Source organism: Oncorhynchus tshawytscha, linkage group LG26 (assembly GCF_018296145.1).
Source record: "Oncorhynchus tshawytscha isolate Ot180627B linkage group LG26, Otsh_v2.0, whole genome shotgun sequence".
In the NCBI taxonomy this organism is placed as follows: domain Eukaryota; kingdom Metazoa; phylum Chordata; class Actinopteri; order Salmoniformes; family Salmonidae; genus Oncorhynchus; species Oncorhynchus tshawytscha.
This window is the reverse complement of record NC_056454.1, coordinates 49,096,823-49,121,733: the sequence shown is the minus strand read 5'-3', so window position 1 is coordinate 49,121,733 and position 24,911 is coordinate 49,096,823. Positions and strand designations below refer to the sequence as shown.

Genomic DNA, 24,911 nt, shown 5'->3' with positions numbered 1-24,911 from the left:
ATGGGTCTGAATTAATAACTGCTATAGTCTACCACCATCTGAATGGTTATGGGTCTGAATGGTTATGGGTCTGAATGGTTATGGGTCTGAATTAATAACTGCTATAGTCTACCACCATCTGAATGGTTATGGGTCTGAATTAATAACTGCTATAGTCTACCACCATCTGAATGGTTATGGGTCTGAATTAATAACTGCTATAGTCTACCACCATCTGAATGGTTATGGGTCTGAATTAATAACTGCTATAGTCTACCACCATCTGAATGGTTATGGGTCTGAATTAATAACTGCTATAGTCTACCACCATCTGAATGGTTATGGGTCTGAATGGTTATGGGTCTGAATGGTTATGGGTCTGAATTAATAACTGCTATAGTCTACCACCATCTGAATGGTTATGGGTCTGAATTAATAACTGCTATAGTCTACCACCATCTGAATGGTTATGGGTCTGAATTAATAACTGCTATAGTCTACCACCATCTGAATGGTTATGGGTCTGAATTAATAACTGCTATAGTCTACCACCATCTGAATGGTTATGGGTCTGAATTAATAACTGCTATAGTCTACCACCATCTGAATGGTTATGGGTCTGAATTAATAACTGCTATAGTCTACCGGTCATGCACCGGGGGTCGATGGACTCAAAGTGGAGTTTTAAAATGGGAATAATAGGACTGGACTTCTTTTGCCTGTTGCATGAGTGCGTTGAGTGTGTTGGGGTAGGAGACTTGTATAAACGTAAGAACTGGAGGCCTGTGGCATTGCTCTGTTTGGACTACAATATATTAGCCAAGATCCTTGCTAACAGACTAAACTCCCATCTGTACCCTATAGTACACAAGGACCAGATATATTGTGTACCAGTTTCTCATGTGAACTTTGGACTGGTCTCTCTAGACCAAGAGAAAGCTTTTGATAGAGTGGATCATGAGTATCTGTTTAATGTGATATCTGTGTTTGGGTTCGGGAGAAAGGTTTTTGGCCTGTGTGAAGATGTTGTATGCTCGGGTGTCATGTTTGGTCAAGGTGGGAGGGGGGCTCAGTAGGCCAGTCTGGGTGATGTGGGGCATTAGACAAGGATGCCCTCTATCAGAGAAGTTATATACACTAGCCATTGAGCCTTTTCTAGGCCTCCTACGCAGGAGACTGCAGGGAGTGTGTTGACAGGCATAGCAGTGTCGGCGTATGCAGATTTTGTTTCTGTGATGGTCAGCGATGCGCAGGATATGGTGTTCGAAGGAGTCAGCTAAGGTGAACTGGGGCAAGAGCAAAGCTCTGTTATGTGGGGCATGGAGGGATCGGGCCCCCCCTCTACTTCCAGGGGGTTTGCAGAGGCGGCAGGTAGCCTAGTGGTTAGAGCATTGAGCCAGTAACTGAAAGGTTGCTGGATCGAGTCCCTGAGCTGACAAGGTAAAAATCTGTCATTCTGCTCCTGAGCAAGGCAGTTAACTCGCTGCTCCCCTGGTGCCGAAGACGTGGATGTTGATTATGGCATTCAGTTGTACAACTGACTAGGTATCCCCCTTTCCCAGTGGGGTTGTGAAGGGCTTAACATTTTGGGGGTGTACCCGGGCTTGGAGAGGTGCGTTAGGAAGAACTGGGAGGGGCTGTCACAGGCAATGGTGGCAAGACTGTTGGTGGTAAGGTTTTAATGAAATGAGGATGAATCATTAAAGAAAGACCAGAAGTCTCTCTCTCTCTCTCTCTCTCTCTCTCTCTCTCAGACTGTCCTTTTTATCCCTGCTTTCTTTTGACAGAAGTAGGAGCTGTACATATGTGTTGAGTAGGAAAGTTTGGCATCAGACCATAACTTTCATAGCATGCTTCTGGTTCTGGTCTGTCTTACCAAAAGATTACTATTTTAGCTGCATTAAAGCTCATTCTGGGATTCGAAAAAATAACAAAACTGCAGCCCTGCTAATTGAAATTACCGTTGAACAGCTTCCCATATCCCAAACTGCAGCCCTGCTAATTGAAATGACCGTTGAACAGCTTCCCATATCCCAAACTGCAGCCCTGCTAATTGAAATGACCGTTGAACAGCTTCCCATATCCCAAACTGCAGCCCTGCTAATTGAAATGACCGTTGAACAGCTTCCCATATCCCAAACTGCAGCCCTGCTAATTGAAATGACCGTTGAACAGCTTCCCATATCCCAAACTGCAGCCCTGTTAATTGAAATTACCGTTGAACAGCTTCCCATATCCCAAACTGCAGCTTTATGTCCTTGGCTCTCCCTCTCCTCTGTGACATCATCTGTTTCCCTCCTTCCTGTTCATATCCATTGTGTTCTTCTCAGTAACTACCTATACTTTTGCTATGCTTTCTATCATCTGTGCTCGTTCATTCATTCATGCTTTATTTGTCCTTCATTTTGTCCCTTCCTTGTTCTCCACATCCTTCTCTCTCTAGTGTAAATAAAGGCTTAGAGAAGAAACAACTTTGAGGTAAATAAATAATTTGTGTTTTACTCACTCAGTGGAAGTGATAGTACTAGGAATTTCTATTACATCGTAGCTTCAGGGTTATTTAAGGAGCTGAATGGTCGATACACATTTGAGGTAGGCTGCCATTCAGCTGTACTACTTTGAGGTAGGCTGCCATTCAGTAATTTAATGTCGACTTCCTTGTTTCGGGTTGCAGGACACTGATGTTCTGTGGACCGACTTCCATCAGAAGCTGGTGGATAATGCTTTGATATCTATGGACACGTATCTTGGACAGTTCCCTGATATTAAGGTATGATCATATCTTAGACAGTTCCCTGATCTTTAAGGTAGTTTCCTCATCGTTGTGCTCCCTTCCTGAGGACTAGCTTTGAGTACAGTTTGAGTACAGCTGCCTTCATCAAACTGCTTTCATCACTTGTGTGTGATGAGGCATGCTCGTCTTCTTCTTCTTCAGTCTCGTATTGCAAAGCGTGACAGGAAGCTTGTGGACTACGACAGCGCCAGACACAACCACTCTTCTACCAATAAGGGGAAGAAAGGAAAGGACGGGGGCATCAAGATCACCAAGGTAACAAGACCTCTCCCAGCACTGGATATGTAGCCCTTTTAATCCTGCGTAATTCTGCAATTAATATCAATCTGTTGTCTCTGTATGCCAGTAATTTACACTGAACTAAATACGTGTAAATCTGTTGAAAATACTCCCTCGCTCTCTCTCGGTCTCTCTCTCTCTCTCATTTCTCTTTCACTTTCATTCTCTCTCTCTCTCTCTCTAATTTCTCCTTCTCTTTCGCTCTCTTTCTCTCTCTCTCTCTCTCTCTCTCTCTGTCCCCCTCTCTCTTTCGCTCTCTCTCTCTCTCTCTCTCTCTCTCTCTCTGTCCCCCTCTCTCTTTCTCTCTCTTTCTCTCTCTCTCTCTCTCTAATTTCTCCTTCTCTTTCGCTCTCTCTCTCTCTCTCTGTCTCTCCCTCTCTTCATCTTTTCATCTTTTCCCACCTCTAGCCAGCATCTCTGTTGGAAAGGGCCACACCAGTTTGGGCTCAGGGCATCCTGTCAGCCCACAACATTGCTCAGAGTAACCTCTCCAGGAACCAGGTGGGTCCATCACCTCTCCCAACCACCCTGTTGACTACTGCTGTCATTGGGACTCAACACTCTATTTTAGTCTGTAGACTGCCTACAATAGCTTTAGACCTATAGCTTTAGTAGGTGGATAGTAGGTGGATAGTAGTTGGTTAGTAGGTGGTTAGTAGTTGGCTAGTAGTTGGCTAGTAGGTGGATAGTAGGTGGTTAGTAGGTGGCTAGTAGGTGGATAGTAGGTGGTTAGTAGGTGGCTAGTAGGTGACTAGTAGTTGGATAGTTCGGTGGCTAGTAGGTGGATAGTAGTTGGATAGTTCGGTGGCTAGTAGGTGGATAGTAGGTGGTTAGTAGTTGGCTAGTAGGTGGATAGTAGGTGGTTAGTAGGTGGCTAGTAGGTGACTAGTAGTTGGATAGTTCGGTGGCTAGTAGGTGGATAGTAGTTGATTAGTAGGTGGTTAGTAGGTGGTTAGTAGGTGGCTAGTAGTTAGATGGTTTACTGGTTTACGGCATTTTACAGTATATTGGAATGGTAAGTGTAAAATAAGGACCATATGTGCCTTGTGACAGATATTGTGTTTGTTGGTGTGTGTGTGTGTGTGTGTGTGTGTGTGTGTGTGTGTGTGTGTGTGTGTGTGTGTGTGTGTGTGTGTGTGTGTGTGTGTGTGTGTGTGTGTGTGTGTGTGTGTGTGTGTGTGTGTGTGTGTGTGTGTGTGTGTGTGGAGAGAGTGTGTGTGTGTGTGTGTGTGTGTCAGGCAGATGGAACAGGTACAGCTGGAATGGAGAGCTCATGGAAGGTGTTGGAATGGAGATTAATGAAGATCTGCAGGAGGAACTGCCCTCACTATGGAACAGGTACATCTCACTATGGAACAGGTACATCTCACTATGGAACAGGTACATCTCACTATGGAACAGGTACATCTCACTATGGAACAGGTACATCTCACTATGGAACAGGTACATCTGGAATGGAACAGGTACATCTCACTATGGAACAGGTACATCTGGAATGGAACAGGTACATCTCACTATGGAACAGATACATCTCACTATGGAACAGGTACATCTGGAATGGAACAGGTACATCTCACTATGGAACAGGTACATCTCACTATGGAACGGGTACATCTGGAATGGAACAGGTACATCTCACTATGGAACAGGTACATCTCACTATGGAACAGGTACATCTCACTATGGAACAGGTACATCTCACTATGGAACAGGTACATCTCACTATGGAACAGGTACATCTGGAATGGAACAGGTACATCTCACTATGGAACAGGTACATCTCACTATGGAACAGGTACATCTCACTATGGAACAGGTACATCTCACTATGGAACAGGTACATCTCACTATGGAACAGGTACATCTCACTATGGAACAGGTACATCTCAGTATGGAAGAAAAAGTGAAATTATGTTTTTGTTGCATTCCAAAAGGTGCATCATAATACAAACAATACTAACTATGCACTAACACACCCCAATAATTATTTGTTCAAACTCTCAAATACCCCTTTCCTCTCTTTCTCACTCCTTCTTCGCTGTGTCCTTCTTCTTCTTCTTCCTCTCTCTCTCTCTGTCTCCATAGTCGAGTTGGCTTCTACATTAGCACCTTCCAGAGTATGTCTGGCTTTGAGGAGAAGTTCCACAAGGAGATGGGGAAGGTGAGTCTGATGACTTTATGTTGATGTAACCAACAAGTCCATGAATTAATATGGAGACATTGTTTACTTTCTCTCACTTCTCTACTTCTCTCTCTCTATCATCTCTCTCTCTCCCTCTCTCTCTCTTTATCTCTCTCTCTCTCTTTATCTCTCTCTCTTTATCTCTCTCTCTCTCTCCCTCTTTATCTTTCTCTCTCTCTCTCTCCCTCTCTTTATCTCTCTCTCTCCCTCTCTTTATCTCTCTCTCTCTCTTTATCTCTCTCTCTCTCCCTCTCTTTATCTCTCTCTCCTTCTCTTCTCTCTCTCTCTCTCTCTCTCTCTCTCTCTCTCTCTCTCTCTCTGTCTCTCTGTCTCCCAATCACACCGTATGCAGCTCGACCAGAATCTGTACGATATTCTTGTCAAACTGGAGAAACAGGACATGTCTGGGTGAGTTTCTGTCATTGTATTACATAGTATACCTTTCCTTGTATATAATATAAGATGAGCATATGAACAGGTAACAGCGATGCACCGACGTCGTTGCGAGCTCAGAGGAGGTAACCAAGGCAGAAGCCCTGTCTGACTAAACTAATGTGTTTGTCTGTCCTCTGTCTCTGGTTCCGTGTCTGAGATCAGTGCTGCTTGGTGGGTTGTTACTGTTAATCACATGGTAAACATAGAGTCTTTTAGAGTCCCAAACCGCTCCTCAAGTTCCCCCTCGTTCCACATCTTTTTTTGTGTGTGCTCTTGCCAACTCCAAACATGGCATGACAATGAGTGACGAGGAGTTGGCATGATGGCATGATGGCACAAACAGACTCTGGCACTTTAGGCTACCCCTTGTTTCACTCGGTGGATGTATTCCAGAACTAGCCCGTATGATTCAACTAACGAAGGTCTTGGTGATTTAGTTGAACAGTTGAATCAGGTTGTACTAGAATGTGTCAAATAAGTCGAACTGGCTGAGGTAACTGCTTTGACAGAGCCCTGTTGGTGGAGGAGATATACACTGCTTTAGAGTATCTGCAGTTGTATAGACTGTCAGTCTGCCTTCACTGTTCGCTATAACCTAACAGGCACGTTCCATTCTGTACTATACCCCCTCTCTCTCTCCCCCTCTCTCTCCCTCTCTCTCTCTTCCCCCCCTCTCTCTGTCTTCCCCCCTCTCTCCCCCTCTCTCTCTCTCTCTTCCCCCCTCTCTCTCTCTTCCCCCTCTCTCTGTCTTCCCCCTCTCTCCCCCTCTCTCTCTCTCTTCCCCCCTCTCTCTCTTTCCCCCCTCTCTCTGTCTTCCCCCTCTCTCCCCCTTCTCTCTGTTATCCCCTCTCTCTCTCCCCCTCTCTCTTCCCCCTCTCTCTCTCTTCCCCTCTCTCGTCCCCCTCTCTCTCTCTTCCCCCTCTCGCTGTCTTCCCCCTCTCTCTCCCCTCTCTCTCTCTGTCTACTTCCCTCTCTTCTCTAGTGAGCTCCCCAGAGGAGCAGATCCAGCCAATCACACTCTGAGTCCAGGCGGACCGCCACCCATCCCTAAGTCCCCCTCTAAGGTACTGTAGTACACACACACACACACACACACACACACACACACACACACAGACACACAGACACACACAGACACGCACAGACGCACACACACACAGACACACACACATACAAACACACACACACAGACACACACACATACACACACACACACACACACACACACACACACACTGGGGCTGGAATGACATAGCCTAATAGTGAAGCATGTCTGTTCTACGAAATAAATATATTAAATATATTCCCAAATAAATGTATTCCTAAATAAATATATTCCCAAATAAATGTATTCCTAAATAAATACATTCTCAAATAAATATATTCTCAATTATTTAATTTTCTCTATTAAACTTTGTGCAGTGAACAACAGTGATTGTTGCTGACATGCCGATGTTCAGATGAATGGACTGTAATAGTCTATGTGGTGCTCAGCTCAGACTGTAGGTTGTAGTCTACTGTAATAGTCTATGTGGTGCTCAGCTCAGACTGTAGGTTGTAGTCTACTGTAATAGTCTATGTGGTGCTCAGCTCAGACTGTAGGTTGTAGTCTACTGTAATAGTCTATGTGGTGCTCAGCTCAGACTGTAGGTTGTAGTCTACTGTAGCTGCTGGTAAAGGAATTCAAAGCCTCTACGTTATCACTCAGGATGGAACCTTCCTTGGTGTTAAAACTAAACCAGACAACTCTATAGTAGAATAGTTAACCTATTTATTTTGTTGAGTGAATAATAATTAGTCATTATTTATAGTTATAGTCAAATAATAATAATTAATAATAAGAGCAATCAGAATGTTGTGTCCAATTCGGTAGATGAACAAACCCAATGCTTTAGCCTATGTACATGATCTAGCCACAATGCTTCATCAGTTGGGTTACAGGTGATCATGCTGTTTGCTAATAATAGTAAACATCTGATAATATAGACCGCACAGTACATAGTCCAATATGTTAAAATCATTTTAACATCATTTTTACCAATATGTTTTGATGGCTCATTTCTGGAGGTGGAAATTATACTTTAGATGGTGTCAGAGTCAGTTTATTTTACATTTATTTTGGAGTAAAATTATTATTATATAAATATATTTTAAACCAAATTTCTCCCCTAAATAAGGGGATTTGGTCAAACTCGTAGTTTAACAACATGATCCTCTATATTTTGTTTCTTCTCTTTTTTTTTTCTCCGCAAATTTCGATCAAATTGGTAGTTACAGTCTTGTCTCATCGCTGAAACTCCCGTACGGACTCGGGAGAGGCGAAGGTCGAAGGTCGAAAGCCATGAGTCCTCGTAAACACGAGCCAACCAAGACTCACTGGTTCTGATCCTCTTAGATGAAAAGGGAGGTTAACTTGGCCCCGGACAATGGAACTGAGATCGATTTAAGGTTTCAGTCAATGTTATTTATTTTTGTTGCACACAGACGCTGTTGCTGCAAGTTTCCGGGGGAGTTTGTCAATGTATTTAAAGGCACACACACACACACACACACACACACACACACACACACACACACACACACACACACACACACACACACACACACACACACACACACACACACACACACACACACACACACACACACACACACACACACACACACACACACACACACACACACACACACGTGTTTATATTAAGAAAGAACAGACAACAGATTTCCACCTCGTCTGCAGATGTCTCCTGGGAGCAATACTGGCTCCATCTAGTCTGTGACCAACTCTAAGGGAGAGGGAGATACTGACATGCTCTCATTCAGAATTTTGGTAACGCTTTACAGCAAGCTCTCACAGTCCTACTGCAGAATTAGTCGTTCCTCCACGTTTCTCCAAACGTCAAATTTAAGTTAAGGTTTTTTAATAAATAAAACAGTTTGAGTGTTCTGGTCATTTGAGCGTTCTGTTAATTTGAGCATTCTGTTAATTTGAGCATTCTGTTCATTTGAGCATTCTGTTCATTTGAGCATTCTGTTCATTTGAGCGTTCTGTTCATTTGAGCGTTCTGTTAATTTGAGCATTCTGTTAATTTGAGCATTCTGTTCATTTGAGCATTCTGTTCATTTGAGCATTCTGTTCATTTGAGCATTCTGTTCATTTGAGCATTCTATTCATTTGAGCGTTCTGTTCATTTGAGCGTTCTGTTCATTTGAGCGTTCTGTTCATTTGAGCATTCTGTTCATTTGAGCATTCTGTTCATTTGAGCATTCTGTTCATTTGAGCGTTCTGTTCATTTGAGCGTTCTGTTAATTTGAGCATTCTGTTAATTTGAGCATTCTGTTCATTTGAGCATTCTGTTCATTTGAGCATTCTGTTCATTTGAGCATTCTGTTCATTTGAGCATTCTATTCATTTGAGCGTTCTGTTCATTTGAGCATTCTGTTCATTTGAGCATTCTGTTCATTTGAGCATTCTGTTCATTTGAGCGTTCTGTTCATTTGAGCATTCTGTTCATTTGAGCATTCTGTTCATTTGAGCGTTCTGTTCATTTGAGCATTCTGTTAATTTGAGCATTCTGTTCATTTGAGCATTCTGTTCATTTGAGCATTCTGTTCATTTGAGCGTTCTGTTCATTTGAGCGTTCTGTTAATTTGAGCATTCTGTTAATTTGAGCATTCTGTTCATTTGAGCATTCTGTTCATTTGAGCATTCTGTTCATTTGAGCATTCTGTTCATTTGAGCATTCTATTCATTTGAGCGTTCTGTTCATTTGAGCGTTCTGTTAATTTGAGCGATCTGTTCATTTGAGCGTTCTGTTAATTTGTTTCACGTTCATTTAGAAATGGATTGGACCAAGGTGCAGCGTGCTAGGCATACATTTAACTTTTATTGAAATGACATCGAAAAAACAACAAAATACAAAAAAAATTGAACGTAAAGCTACATGCAGTGCAGAAAGCAACTACACACAAACAAGATCCCACAATCTAAGGTGGGAAAAAGGGCTGCCTAAGTATGATACCCAATCAGAGACAACGATAGACAGCTGCCTCTGATTGGGAACCATACCTAGCCAACAAAGAAATAGAAAAACTAGAATGCCCACTCCAAATCACACTCTGACCTAACCAAATAGAGAAATAAAAAGGCTCTCTAAGGTCAGGGCGTGACAATTTGAGCGTTCTGTTAATTTGAGCGTTCTGTTATTTTGAGCATTCTGTTAATTTGAGCGTTCTGTTAATTTGAGCGTTCTGTTAATTTGAGCGTTCTGTTAATTTGAGCGTTCTGTTAATTTGAGCGTTCTGTTAATTTGAGCGTTCTGTTATTAATTTGAGCGTTCTGTTATTAATTTGAGCGTTCTGTTATTAATTTGAGCCTTCTGTTATTAATTTGAGCCTTCTGTTAATTTGAGCGTTCTGTTATTAATTTGAGCCTTCTGTTATTAATTTGAGCCTTCTGTTAATTTGAGCGTTCTGTTATTAATTTGAGCCTTCTGTTATTAATTTGAGCCTTCTGTTAATTTGAGCGTTCTGTTATTAATTTGAGCCTTCTGTTATTAATTTGAGCGTTCTGTTATTAATTTGAGCGTTCTGTTAATGTGAGCGTTCTGTTAGTTAGAGCGTTCTGTTCATTTGAGCGTTCTGTTAATTTGAGCGTTCTGTTAATTTGAGCGTTCTGTTATTAATTTGAGCGTTCTGTTAATTTGAGCGTTCTGTTATTAATTTGAGCGTTCTGTTAATTTGAGCGTTCTGTTAATGTGAGCGTTCTGTTATTAATTTGAGCGTTCTGTTAATTTGAGCGTTCTGTTAGTTAGAGCGTTCTGTTCATTTGAGCGTTCTGTTAATTTGAGCGTTCTGTTAATTTGAGCGTTCTGTTCATTTGAGCGTTCTGTTAATGTGAGCGTTCTGTTAATTTGAGCGTTCTGTTATTAATTTGAGCGTTCTGTTAATTTGAGCGTTCTGTTAGTTAGAGCATTCTGTTCATTTGAGCATTCTGTTAATTTGAGCGTTCTGTTAATTTGAGCGTTCAGTTCATTTGAGCGTTCTGTTAATTTGAGCATTCTGTTCATTTGAGCGTTCTGTTAATTTGAGCGTTCTGTTAATTTGAGCGTTCTGTTAATTTGAGCGTTTTGTTAATTAGAGCGTTCTGTTAATTTGAGCATTCTATTATTAATTTGAGCGTTCTGTTAATTTGAGCGTTCTGTTATTAATTTGAGCGTTCTGTTATTAATTTGAGCGTTCTGTTATTAATTTGAGCGTTCTGTTATTAATTTGAGCATTCTATTATTAATTTGAGCGTTTTGTTAATTAGAGCGTTCTGTTAATTTGAGCGTTCTATTATTAATTTGAGCGTTCTGTTAATTTGAGCGTTCTGTTATTAATTTGAGCGTTCTGTTATTAATTTGAGCGTTCTGTTATTAATTTGAGCGTTCTGTTATTAGTTTGAGCGTTCTGTTAGTTTGAGCATTCTGTTAATTTGAGCGTTCTGTTAATTTGAGCGTTCTGTTAATTTGAGCGTTCTGTTATTAATTTGAGCGTTCTGTTATTAATTTGAGCGTTCTGTTAATTACAGCGTTCTGTTAATTAGAGCGTGTTATTAATTTGAGCGTTCTGTTATTAATTTGAGCGTTCTGTTAATTAGAGCGCTCTGTTAATTAGAGCGCTCTGTTAATTTGAGCGTTCTGTTAATTTGAGCGTTCTGTTAATTTGAGCGTTCTGTTATTAATTTGAGCGTTCTGTTAATTAGAGCGTTCTGTTAATTAGAGCGTTCTGTTAATTTGAGCGTTCTGTTAGTTAGAGCATTCTGTTCATTTGAGCGTTCTGTTAATTTGAGCATTCTTTTAATTTGAGCGTTCTGTTAATTTGAGCGTTCTGTTAATTTGAGCGTTCCGTTAATTTGAGGGTTCTGTTAATTTGAGCGTTCTGTTATTAATTTGAGCGTTCTGTTATTAATTTGAGCGTTCTGTTATTAATTTGAGCGTTCTGTTATTAATTTGAGCGTTCTGTTATTAATTTGAGCATTCTGTTATTAATTTGAGCATTCTGTTAGTTAGAGCATTCTGTTCATTTGAGCGTTCTGTTCATTTGAGCGTTCTGTTAGTTTGAGCATTCTGTTCATTTGAGCATTCTGTTCATTTGAGCGTTCTGTTCATTTGAGCGTTCTGTTCATTTGAGCGTTCTGTTAATTTGAGCGTTCTGTTAATTTGAGCGTTCTGTTAATTTGAGCGTTCTGTTAATTTGAGCGTTCTGTTAATTTGAGCGTTCTGTTAATTTGAGCGTTCTGTTATTAATTAGAGCGTTCTGTTATTAGTTAGAACGTTCTGTTAGTTAGAACATTCTGTTCATTTGAGCGTTCTGTTCATTTGAGCGTTCTGTTCATTTGAGCGTTCTGTTCATTTGAGCGTTCTGTTCATTTGAGCGTTCTGTTATTAATTTGAGCGTTCTGTTATTAATTTGAGGGTTCTGTGAGTTAGAGCATTCTGTTTATTTGAGGGTTCTGTTAGTTAGAGCATTCTGTTCATTTGAGGGTTCTGTTAGTTAGAGCATTCTGTTCATTTGAGGGTTCTGTTAGTTAGAGCATTCTGTTCATTTGAGGGTTCTGTTAGTTAGAGCATTCTGTTCATTTGAGGGTTCTGTTAGTTAGAGCATTCTGTTCATTTGAGCGTTCTGTTAGTTAGAGCATTCTGTTCATTTGAGGGTTCTGTTAGTTAGAGCATTCTGTTCATTTGAGGGTTCTGTTAGTTAGAGCATTCTGTTTATTTGAGGGTTCTGTTAGTTAGAGCATTCTGTTTATTTGAGGGTTCTGTTAGTTAGAGCGTTCTGTTAGTTAGAGCATTCTGTTTATTTGAGGGTTCTGTTAGTTAGAGCATTTCATTTGAGGGTTCTGTTAGTTAGAGCATTCTGTTAATTTGAGGGTTCTGTTAGTTAGAGCATTCTGTTTATTTGAGGGTTCTGTTAGTTAGAGCATTCTGTTCATTTGAGCGTTCTGTTAAAGTTTCTGGCAATGGTGTTATCTGAGGAAGGAAATATATCTACTCCCAAATGTTTTAAATTGGGGAAAAAAAGGGTTTCCATAAGTAGAGACAGAGTCCTCCATCGGCGTCTTGAGAGGCAGTAGGTTTGATGTGCTTTGATTCATTTTAGAAATACAAATCAAATCAATTGTATATGTCACATTATCAGAATACAACAGGTGTAGAACATACCGTGAAAAGCTTACCTACACAGTAAATGTGTCTGAGTAAATTTGACTCAAATTGAAGACAATTATACTCTACAAAATATAACATTTAGTCCCAGTCTAAATAGAGTAAAAATTACTCTTGTTGCAGAGTTATTTCTACACTATTCAGTGTTTCTATTTAACTCTACAAACTATAATTTACTCAATTTACACACATGGAAACAACTCTACTGCCTATTCACTTAATATAGAAGGTAATATTATCTGTGTACAAGCCCTTAACCAACAATGCAGTTCTAGAAATAGAGTTAAGAAAATATTGACTAAATAAACTAAAGTAAAAAAAATCTAATCAATAAAAAATTAACACAATAAATGTACATAACGAAACGAGGCAATATACAGGGGGTACCTGTACCGAGTCAATGTGCAAATTGACAGGTTAGTCGAAATAATTTGTGAAGTGACTAAGTGACATTGAGATGAATCTGAATTTATGTATGGTCTTCAATGCATTTGGGAGTGATTGGAGATACATTGTCTAGATATAGTAAAATGTCCTCTGTATATAATGAGATGATGTGATCACTAGATTTGAGGTAAATCTGTGTTATTTCCTTTGATTGACAAATTGCCTGGTGCCAGGGGTTCCATGGATAATAAGAATAGCAAAGGAGAATTTGGATCGCCTTGTCTGCTGCTTTTATTGATTATGAATGGAGCAGAGCAGATATTGCCTGTTATAACCAAGGCTGAGGGATTGGCATATTGTAAGGTCCGACGCTGGAGTAGAGAAGCAGGTACGGGGAGTCATGCATATTCTTGGTACCATTTGAAAGGAAACACTTTGAAGTTTGTGGAAATGTGAATTGAATGTAGGAGAATATAACACATTAGATCTGGTAGAAGAAAATACAAAGAAAAAACCAACTGGTCTTTTTCTACCATCATCTTTGAAATGCAAGAGAATGGTCATAGTTAAAGCCGTCACTCTGGTTGTAATTCCGCTAGTGTCCGCAAAATGGCAGCCGTGTATATGCAAAAGTTTCAGATGGATAACTTAAAAAATGAGTGAACAACAACACTTTTAGTGTGAAGTCCCCAGGTATATTTGGGCAAATCGTGAAGAAGACATTCACATTCATATTCCATTTTTCGGCAAGAATATCATCAAATCTGTATACTTGGACTTTGATTTAGCTTTCCAAGTGGTAGTAGCCATATTATAAGTTCAATACTTGCAAAACAACCAGTTTTCATAACTTCATAATTGGTGCTTATTTGACAAAGATACAGTTGTTCAAGTGATGGCTGCCCGCGCTATGAAGGCATCGCTCTCTAACCAAATATGGTGTCCTATAGGATATACTACACCCCTAATGAAATAATTAAGTCGTGTTACCTTCTAGGATCTCTGAGGAATAGATACGAACGTGATTTGACTCGTTCAAACAACGTTTAGGGTGAGATTTTCACAGATTCCTTTCTTTGCAAATTGAATGAGTGGAAATACAAAACAGATCGTGCATGCTATATGGATCTTTTTAGGATATGAAATTGATTTTATCTAACAAAACAGAATGTGAGAGGTGAATTTATCAAACCTATCACAGTGATAAAAGTGTTTTGTTGTTAGGAGCTCTCCTCAAACAATAGCGTGGCATTTTTTTCGCAGTAATAGCTACTGTAAATTGGACAGGTGCAGTTATATTAACAATAATTTAAGCTTTCAGCCGTTATAAGACACTTATATGTACCGACATTTGTTGTTTCTCTAAAATCTGCGATCGTGACACATGGCGCTGCATGATTTACAACTGTCCCGTTGATGGAATTAATTATTTTATGATTTACAGTCAGAGGTGTACAGTTCTTTATAGAAGCAGGATAATCTTTGATTGATTAATTGGGGTTCAGAAATTTGAAGTTGGCAGTAGTAAGTGTGGTGGTCAGACAAGTTCATTTTATTGATTAAAGAAATAGACCTGCTATTGTTCCTTGTAATACAGTGATTGATTAATTGGGGTTCTGATAGTAATTCCCCCTGTTTCAGATACAATAGTTAATATATCAGCTTATTGATCATTACAGCTAATTGATCATTACTGCGTAGCTTGTTGGCCAGTAAACAACTGGGACGATTTCCATGGAGGTAATGGTTGAGTCTTACTCGATGGATTGGCAAATTCTGCTCTCTGTCTTATCAATAAATTAGGTTCTGTCTTGACTTTGACTAACTACTGAACTGACTTGCCTAGTTAAATAAAGGTAAAATAAATAAATAAAAACCTTATCTGAAAATAATGTTTGTTGATAAAACCTTTGATCGAATCAGATTTTTTTTATTGATCATTATGAACCTATTTAGTTCTATTTCAAATTGATCACAGAAAGTAAGATTTTGTAGTGATGAAACGTTGAAATGCCGTCTTGTGGCCCTTTTAGGAGATTCAGACATTTGAAGTTGGCAGTAGTAAGTGTGGTGGTCAGACAAGCTCATTGTATTGATTATATAGTGAACGTGAACACTCCACACCTTAATGTGATGTTATCTGTTGACAATTATTTGAATTTGAATTGCATTAATTCATAGTTATTTTGCAAAAGTAAGCCAGCAGAAAGGCACACGTTTCAATGTATGCCATGTGACCCTTGTCTTTACCTGTCTTTCTCTCTGTCCCTTACGTTGTTTAGCTGAGACCAGCGATGCCGCCGCGGCCTGAATCCAGCCCCTGTCGGGACATGAAACCAGAAAACATCATTAACCTGTTTGATGCTGCTGCTGCTCCTAACATCAGTGTTACGTCCCCAACACAGGTACAGCCTGTTCTCTTTTCCTTTATCACGTCATGCCTAACTCATTACCCTAACCCTTACTCTACCCTAACCCATACTCTACACTAAACCTACCCCTACTCTACCCTAAACCTACCCTAACCCGTACTCTACACTGAACCTACCCTAACCCGTACTCTACACTAAACCTACCCCTACTCTACCCTAAACCTACCCTAACCCGTACTCTACCCTAACCCGTACTCTACACTAAACATACCCCTACTCTACCCTAAACCTACCCTCACCCTTACTCTACCCTAAACCTACCCCTACTCTACCCTAAACCTACCCTAACCCTTACTCTACCCTAAACCTACCCTAACCCCTACTCTACCCTAAACCTACCCCAACCATTACTCTACCCTAAACCTACCCTAACCCCTACTCTACCCTAAACCTTACTCTACACTAAACCTACCCTAACCCTTCTCTACCCTGAATGTACCCTAACCCCTACTCTACCCTAAACCTACCCTAACCCCTACTCTACCATAAACCTACCCTAACCCTTACTCTACCATAAACCTACCCCAACCCCTACTCTACCCTAAACCTACCCCTACTCTATCCTAAACCTACCCTAACCCCTACTCTACCCTAAACCCACCCTAACCCTTACTCTACCCTAAACCTACCCTAACCCTTACTCTACCCTAAACCTACCCTAACCCCTACTCTACCCTAAACCTACCCTAACCCCTACTCTACCCTAAACCTACCCTAACCCTTACTCTACCCTAAACCTACCCTAACCCTTACTCTACCCTAAACCTACCCTAACCCCTACTCTACCCTAAACCTACCCTAACCCCTACTACCACCCTAAACCTACCTAACCCTACTCTACCCTAAACCTACCCTAAAACCCCTACTCTACCCTAAACCTACCCTAACCCCTACTCTACCCTAAACCTACCCTAACCCGTACTCTACACTAAACCTACCCCTACTCTACCCTAAGCCTACCCTAACCCATACTCTACACTAAACCTACCCCTACTCTACCCTAAACCTACCCTAACCATTACTCTACCCTAAACCTACCCCATCCCTTATCAGAACCCAAGCAAGCTGTTACACACCAACAGAGTTGCAGTTGATATTTGGTTGATACTGTAGGTCTTCTATTGGCGACTATCCACCAAGGTTGGGGTCAATTTGGAATTGAAGTCAGTCATTTCAAGGAAGTGATATGAATTTAAAATCCCCAAATTGATCCCCCAAAATCCCCCAATTGAGTTTCTGAATTTGACTTGAACCCAGCTCTGCTATCCACATAAAGTGTGACTCTTGCTAATCCCACCCTCGTTCTCCTGTTAACTGTCTGTATGTATCGTATCCTTCCTTCCCATGTCAGTTTGACAGCCCTGCAGGGGCCAACCTGTTGGACATGGACCTGTCCATCCTGGCTGCACCAAGTCATGGTGGCACAGCCGTGTCCTCAGCCTCTCAGGTGGGTTGGCCCGTTCAGGCAGACGGTCAGGCAGGCAATAAGTCAAGTTGTTATCAGCTCCTATACGTGTTTGATACATGCTTAGACCCTGGCGCGAGCTCAGTCTGCCTGGCGAGACATTCATTACCACTGTGTATATTTGCGACCTGTTAGCATTTTCATAGTTTCTGTTTGTTTAGACGTATGACTTTGAAATGCATGAAAGTTTTCTTCTGTTTATTTGTTGTGTTTGAGGCTCTCTACCGCTTCTCTCTCTGTCTCTCTCTCTCTCTCTCTCTCTCTCTCTATTTCTCTTTTTTCCTGCTGAAGGCGGTATCATGGGACACATGGGAGGTAAGCACAGTCATCATACTCTACATTGACCATAGATTCCCTCCATCAGGGACTGTCTAGCTGATCCAACAGGGACTGTCTAGCTAATCCAACATGGACTGTCTAGCTGATCCAACAGGGACTGTCTAGCTGATCTAACAGCCATGGGACTGTCTAGCTGATCCAACAGTCATGGGACTGTCTAGCTAATCCAACAGGGACTGTCTAGCTAATCCAACAGGGACTGTCTAGCTGATCCAACAGGGACTGGATAGTTGATCCAACAGCCATGGGACTGTCTAGCTGATCCAACAGCCATGAGACTGCCTAGCTGATCCAACAGGGACTGTCTAGCTGATCCAACAGGGACTGCATAGTTGATCCAACAGTCATGGGACAGTCTTGGTGATCCAACAGCCATGGGACTGTCTAGCTGATCCAACAGGGACTGTCTAGCTGATCTAACAGCCATGGGACTGTCTAGCTGATCCAACAGTCATGGGACTGTCTAGCTGATCCAACAGTCATGGGACTGTCTAGCTAATCCAACAGGGACTGTCTAGCTGATCCAACAGAGACTGCATAGTTGATCCAACAGCCATGGGACTGTCTAGCTGATCCAACAGCCATGAGACTGCCTAGCTGATCCAACAGGGACTGCATAGTTGATCCAACAGTCATGGGACAGTCTTGCTGATCCAACAGCCATGGGACTGTCTAGCTGATCCAACAGGGACTGTCTAGCTAATTCAACAGCCATGGGACTGTCTAGCTGAGCCAACAGTCATGGGACTGTCTAGTTGATCCAACAGGGACTGTCTAGCTGATCCAACAAGGACTGTCTAGCTAATCCAACAGTCATGGGACTGTCTAGCTGATCCATCAGGGACTGTCTAGCTGATCCATCAGGGACTGTCTAGCTGATCCAACAGTAATGAGACTGTCTAGCTGATCCAACAGGGACTGTCTAGCTGATCCAACAGGGACTGTCTAGCTGATCCAACATCCATGGGACTGTCTAGCTAATCCAACAGGGACTGTCTAGCTGATTAAACAGCCATGGGACTGTCTAGCTGATCCAACAGGGACTGTCTAGCTCATCCAACAGCCATGGGACTGTCTAGCTAATCCATCAGGGACTGTCTAGCTAATCCAAAAGGGACTGTCTAGCTAATCCAACAGCCATGGGAATGTCTAGCTGAATTTAGGGACTGCATGATACTAACAGAATAACAAAATAGTTATTTCAGGGTTTTCCGGTTTGCTTTCGTGTCCTAACCAAACTGTTATCTCCACATCTCTGTGTTTTTGTTGGGGGAAATAGTAAAGCAGAACATAAAGGGAATTGTACCTCTGACCTTCCACGATGTTACCTGGTAGCCTGAGTACCAGTCTGCGCAATCATGCCAACTCCATAACAACAGCCTTCTTTGATTTGGAAAAGCTAACGATCGAAAACCTAATTGATCTTTCCTAATTGGTTTTTTCACTTTTTCGCCACATCCCCCACGTTTCAATCATCAATCTTTTTATTTATCAATTCATTCATTCATTTAATTAATTTTAATTAATTTCCTACATTTCTATTATCCCCGATAAATGGCCCATTGCCATGGAAACCTTGCCTGACCCGGTTCTTGGTCACTATGGCTTCCTATGGCCTATTATACCCCATTTCACTGCCCCCACCCCGTACCTTCGCCTCTTAACCCTCGCCCCTGCCCCCTACCCCTCACCCCTTCCCTCTGCCCCTACCCCCTTGCCCATGCCCATTGCCATGGAAACTCTGGCTCTAAACCTGGTCTCTATGGCTTCGAATGGGTTCCTCATACCAATGGACATGCCCCATTCTGCCCATTTAATTGCCCCACCCCAACCCCTCGCCCACCTAGCCTGAGGAAACTCCTGCTCCACCAGAGGAGCCCCAGGGCTGGGATGATGACGGTACCCTGCCAGTGCGTGCTGCTGGCTGGGATGATGACGGTACCCTGCCGGTGCGTGCTGCCGGCTGGGATGACGACGGTACCCTGCCGGTGCGTGCTGCTGGCTGTGGGGATGACGGTACCCTGCCGGTGCGTGCTGCTGGCTGTGGGGATGACGGTACCCTGCCGGTGCGTGCTGCCGGCTGGGGGGATGACGGTACCCTGCCGGTGCGTGCTGCCGGCTGTGGGGATGACGGTACCCTGCCGGTGCGTGCTGCTGGCTGTGGGGATGACGGTATAGCTGCCACCACAGCAGGCTGGGATGACGATGGCTCTCTGCCTGTGAGGGTGGATGACTCCTGGGGGGATGATGGTGTTGCTGATGCCACTGCTACCGCTGCCGTGGCCGAGTCTGAGGCTGCTGGCTGGGATGATGATGAGGAGGGGGTGCCCCAGGTACGATGAAAAGAGTAGGATGCATCTGGAGCTGGGTGGATGCATCGGCTACAACACTGGTCTGGTGGTCTAGCAGGACAGGATGGAGGATACTGTAGTTGTAGACACATGATGGTGGAGCTCTCTGGTTCTCTCTGGTTCTCTCTGGTTCTGTCTGGTTCTTCCAAGTAGTAGTAGGCAGTGCCAGGTGTCCTTTGAAAAATAGGTATTCTGACCACAATGGGACTTCCTGAATAAATAAAGAGATGAAATATAGAAAGAGGGTCTTTGTTTCTCCGGATCCCTTCAAAATGAAATGTATCGTAGTCTTTCAGTCCGGAAAACACGGCCTGGTTGTAACAGGGGATACTTTATAGACTGGGGGTGCATTTCTAGTGACATCATGATGTGCTGTATGTGTAATAGTTCTTCTTCTCTCCGTCTCTAACAGGCTGACACACTTACGACTCCTGCAGCCCCTACACCTGCAGCCGCAGCACCAGAAGAGGTAAGTGGCACCTTGGTTGGTTGATTGGTTGATTGGTTGGTTGATTGGTTGGTTGGTTTGGTGGTTGGTTGGTTGGTTGGTTGGTTTGTTGGTTGATTGGTTGGTTGGTTGGTTGTTTGATTGGTTGGTTGGTTGGTTGGGTGGTTGGTTGGTTGGTTGATTGGTTGTTTGATTGATTGATTGGTTGATTGGTTGGTTGTGTGGGTTGGTTGATTGGTTTGTTGGTTGGTTGATTGATTGATTGATTGATTGGTTGATTGGTTGGTTGATTGGTTGATTGGTTGGTTGACTTATTTTTGTGACTTCTTTTATCACAGACCCCTGTTGTGGCAGCAGCAGCAACCAACGGGGATTCAGAGGCGGTAGAAATGCCTCCAGGATTCCTCTTCAAAGTGAGTGGGGATGATGATGATATGTGAATAAATTCTACGTTGTGTAATATGTATCTATTATTTCCAAGTAGGAAATCATTTGAAACTGAATTGTACTATTTTCTTCATCGTGTTCAGGTGACCACCATGCATGACTATGCCGCTAATGACTCGGATGAGCTGGAGATGAAGGCTGGAGACATCGTGCTGGTTGTGGCCTTCGACAACCCAGAAGAACAGGTCAGTGTTCTTAGTCATAGCCTGATAGTACATTCTGTTTGTGCTTTATCAAATTCCTGTCTTTATTTGTACACAATTCTTCCAACAATAGAAGAATTAACTACATTTAATAGCCTTTTTTTTGCCAGAACGGGCTCATAGGACCGTTTCTGTAGTGTGAGGCAGCTTTGATGTACAAAATACGTGTCTATCTCATGTCCTTAGCTACATTACAAAACGGTGTGCTTTGGGTTCCTCTTAATCCACATGATGTGTTTGTTTCAGGACGAGGGCTGGCTGATGGGGATGAAGCAGGAAGACTGGATCCAGAATAAACAGAGCTCGCTCAAAGGGGTGTTCCCCGAGAACTTCACCTCCAGGCTGTGAGAGAGGAGACGCCATATTTATTCTCCTCTGACTTCTCTCTCGTCCACAAGATCCTTTATTCTCTTCCCTCCCTCCTCTCCTCTCCTCTCCTCTTCTCTTCTCTTCTCCTCTCTCTCCACCAGATTATTATTTTCTGTCTCTCTCTGACCCAATTCCCTGTGCCATCCTCCCTTCCCTTTCCTAACCTCTGGGTTTGTGCCAGCGTGACACTGTAGGTATCGGCATGAGAAACAGCACTGCATCGTCAGCTGTCTCTTCTGTATCCATGTCTAGCAATGTGTACATGCTGGTTAGAAGTATTTTTTTTTTTTGGGGGGCTACTGAGGCTATAGGGTCAGATTGTGGCATATCAGTTGACTTGCACTTGTTTTAAATCGCCATAAAACAGAAATATGTTTCAGTATACGTACATACTTTCAAGAGGTGTTTTACAAAGGAGTTTATCTAGTGTTCTTTATCATCTTTTTCCAACACAATCAGACAGAAAAGACATTGAAGATGACCCTTAGGGCTTTACAGAGGGCGTAACCTCTCAGAGAAACTCCTCTAGTGGCTGAGGCATCACACCATAATACCAGCCCTAAGAGACCTTAGACCTTTTTGTATGACTCGTTGGCTTTCTCCTCAACCCCTTCACCTACTAAAGTATGTTTGTGTCAAGGTTGCCAGGTGTTGTGATGATTCCGGGTTACCAGATGTTGTGATGATACCGGGTTGCCAGGTGTTGTGATGATTCCGGGTTGCCAGGTGTTGTGATGATTCCGGGTAACCAAGGTGTTGTGATGATTCCGGGTAACCAAGGTGTTGTGATGATTCCAGGTTACCAGGTGTTGTGATGATTCCGGGTTGCCAGGTGTTGTGATGATTCTTTCCTGAAGAGACTAACTAACCCTCGCCCTGTTCTATACTGTGTGTAATTGTCACCTGAACTTAACTCTACATTCCTGCATCATTTAACCCTTAATATATTAAGGAAGCAGACTATCTGTGTAAGGGGACTAAATATGGTTGTGTTTTGGTTCCTGAAGGTGTAACAATATAGATCTAAGTCCATGTACACTGAGAGGGATATGCAGTTTATTTTGAGAAATGTGTGTTATGTTTTTTTTTTCTCTTGATGTTAAGTAACTCTGATCCTTCTGTGGTTGGTGAGACTGGTAGTTTTATGGTCCAGATTATTCATCCTTCAGAATAAAAAACTATTCATTTTTTGTATGCAGTCGGAGCAATGATCATGTTTGATAGGGAAATTGTCAACTCGGAAATGTTAATAATATCATAGAGATGTTGTTGTATTCTGCGTATGCCATGCCCCAGTGCAGTGTGACCTCTGTCATCTAGGTTCCCAAACTGACATGACCTGCTGAAATGATGCCGTAACTTGGTAGTGTATGTGGGAGTGTTTGTGTACGTACGTGAATCCGCGAATGTGTGTGTGTCCTTTTCATACAGAGAACTTTTGTCCCTCCTTTCAGCTGTACCTCTCAATTTATTTATGCGCTATAATCATTGCTTTCACTTCCTCCCGTGTGGTGATTGGATAAGACAATTTTACAGGAGTCATTCTGATTTGATTAAGGACTCAGGAGAGACCAATTCTACTCAGTCATATTTAAAGACTTTCTGTTTTTTTTGTTGCTGCTGGTGTTATTATCATCGTGTATTTATCGTGTATATTTAGTGTATTTTAACAAGCCGTGACAAACATATTAATCATATCTGTGTATGTGAGTAAATGTGTCAAGGAGCATGCCAAATGAATTCCATGTGTCGTGTATTATAGGAGCAATTCCTCTTTGTAGGAACTCATTTAAAAGACAAGACCTTGTTCCTTCTGATTACTATTGGAGACCGATAGTAATAAACAGATATTTAGAAGCTCAACTTGTCTCTTTATTCTTTAATACTGTGTTTCCGGGTTAATTACTTTCTTGTTCCCTTCGTTTTCCCCGACCGTCATCAACGTTCCCTTTCAATAGTGCATTATGGGTGTTTTTATGGTTATGGGTGTTTTTATGTGGTGTTTTGTGACAGACTAGCTGGTCAGCGTGACAATTTGGCTCAAGATTTTAATATTTTAAAATGTTGTATTTAACTAGGCAAGTCAGTTAAGAACAATTCTTATTTACAATGACGGCTTACCAGGGAACAGTGGGTTAAGTGCCTTGTTCAGGGTCAGAACAACAGATGATTACCTTGTCAGCTCAAGGGTTGGACTGAAAACCTACAGGACAGTAGATCTCCAGGAAGAAGGTTGGACTGATAACCTACAGGACGGTAGATCTCCAGGAAGAGGGTTGGACTGAAAACCTACAGGACGGTAGATCTCCAGGAAGAGGGTTGGACTGAAAACCTACAGGAAAGTAGATCTCCAGGAAGAAGGTTGGACTGATGACCTTATCAGTCCAACCCTCTTCCTGGAGATCTACCGTCCTGTAGGTTATCAGTCCAACCCTCTTCCTGGAGATCTACTCTCCTGTAGGTTTTCACATTTTTATTAAACCCTTTTTAAAACTCAGTACATCATCTCTCAACTCTCTCACTCACACCTGTCTATAATGATCAAACCCAAGCGTTGAACAGATGGGACCAGCCTCAGCCTCCTCCTGGTCCACCTCTGAAGATCCTTTTCCCTGCTGAAGTCCTCACTGCCCAGATTGATGAGTTAGTCTCTCAGCTCCATCAATCTGACAACCTACCTACCTCAGGCTAAATTCTCACTCAGGTTGTACAACTCATTTGACGAACAAACAAACAATTTTTATTTTATTTTTTTGCAGACAAACTCATCAAGAATATCCCAACTGTCGAATGCAGTGGTAAACCAGTTGTGCTAGACCCTTTTTTACAAACTGAAAGCCGTGGTATATCAGATCGTATTTACCACCACTATGACAAAACATATAGTTTGACTGCTCCAATTACAGTTTATAATAGCAATAAGACTCTTCGGGGGTTTGTGATATATGGCCAGGCACTCCACATTGCGTCGTGCTTAAGAACAGCCCTTAGCTGTGGTATATTGGCCATATATCACACATCCTCGGGTCTTATTGCTTAAGTATCTCATTGTGGTTAATGGAGCGATTTACTTTATGTCCTGCAGTGAGTGAACCTGCCTGCAGGGGGCACTGTGGGGAGAGTGAGGAAGTGATCCTACATAGAGCCAACCCAGTCAGAGAGGTACTGTACTCTGGTTCTCTGGTTCTATAGTGCTGCTGTCCATGGTGCTGAACACAAAGACCAGACCACCTCCTCTTCTCTCACTAACTCCTACTCCCCCTGTTACCGAACACAATTTTCAGCAGATATGGGTACTGTAGATTCAACTACGTTTCATAACCTTTATCAAGAGGCTTTAGTACAATGATACAGATGTGCAAAATACACATGTATACACTATATATACAAAAGTATGAGTACACCCATTCAAATTAGTGGATTCGGCTAGTTCAGCCACACCCTTGGCTGACAGGTGTATAAAATCGAGGACAGAGCCATGCAATCTCCATAGACAAACACAGTCTGGCAGTAGAATGGCCTGCACTGAAGAGCTCAGTGAATTTCCATGTGGCACCGTCATAGGATGCCACCTTTCCAACAAGTCAGTTTGT

At 42.2% G+C, this 24,911-nt stretch overlaps 1 protein-coding gene across 1 annotated transcript in view; it reads left to right on the top strand.

Annotated features, from left to right (window-relative positions):
• The window catches only part of LOC112224895 (myc box-dependent-interacting protein 1), a 31,990-nt gene extending 8,809 nt beyond the window's left edge, over nt 1-23,181 (top strand). The window contains exons 5-19 of the mRNA XM_042306866.1: nt 2,654-2,749; nt 2,915-3,028; nt 3,461-3,553; nt 4,323-4,390; nt 5,138-5,213; nt 5,587-5,642; nt 6,652-6,733; nt 15,547-15,669; nt 17,048-17,143; nt 17,453-17,476; nt 19,348-19,833; nt 20,264-20,320; nt 20,638-20,712; nt 20,830-20,931; nt 21,196-23,181. Of these exons, the coding sequence (XP_042162800.1) occupies nt 2,654-2,749; nt 2,915-3,028; nt 3,461-3,553; nt 4,323-4,390; nt 5,138-5,213; nt 5,587-5,642; nt 6,652-6,733; nt 15,547-15,669; nt 17,048-17,143; nt 17,453-17,476; nt 19,348-19,833; nt 20,264-20,320; nt 20,638-20,712; nt 20,830-20,931; nt 21,196-21,297 (1,650 nt within the window). The 3' untranslated portion in view covers nt 21,298-23,181. The remainder of the gene's footprint in view (nt 1-2,653; nt 2,750-2,914; nt 3,029-3,460; nt 3,554-4,322; nt 4,391-5,137; nt 5,214-5,586; nt 5,643-6,651; nt 6,734-15,546; nt 15,670-17,047; nt 17,144-17,452; nt 17,477-19,347; nt 19,834-20,263; nt 20,321-20,637; nt 20,713-20,829; nt 20,932-21,195) is intronic.
• The last annotated feature ends 1,730 nt before the right edge of the window (nt 23,182-24,911 follow it).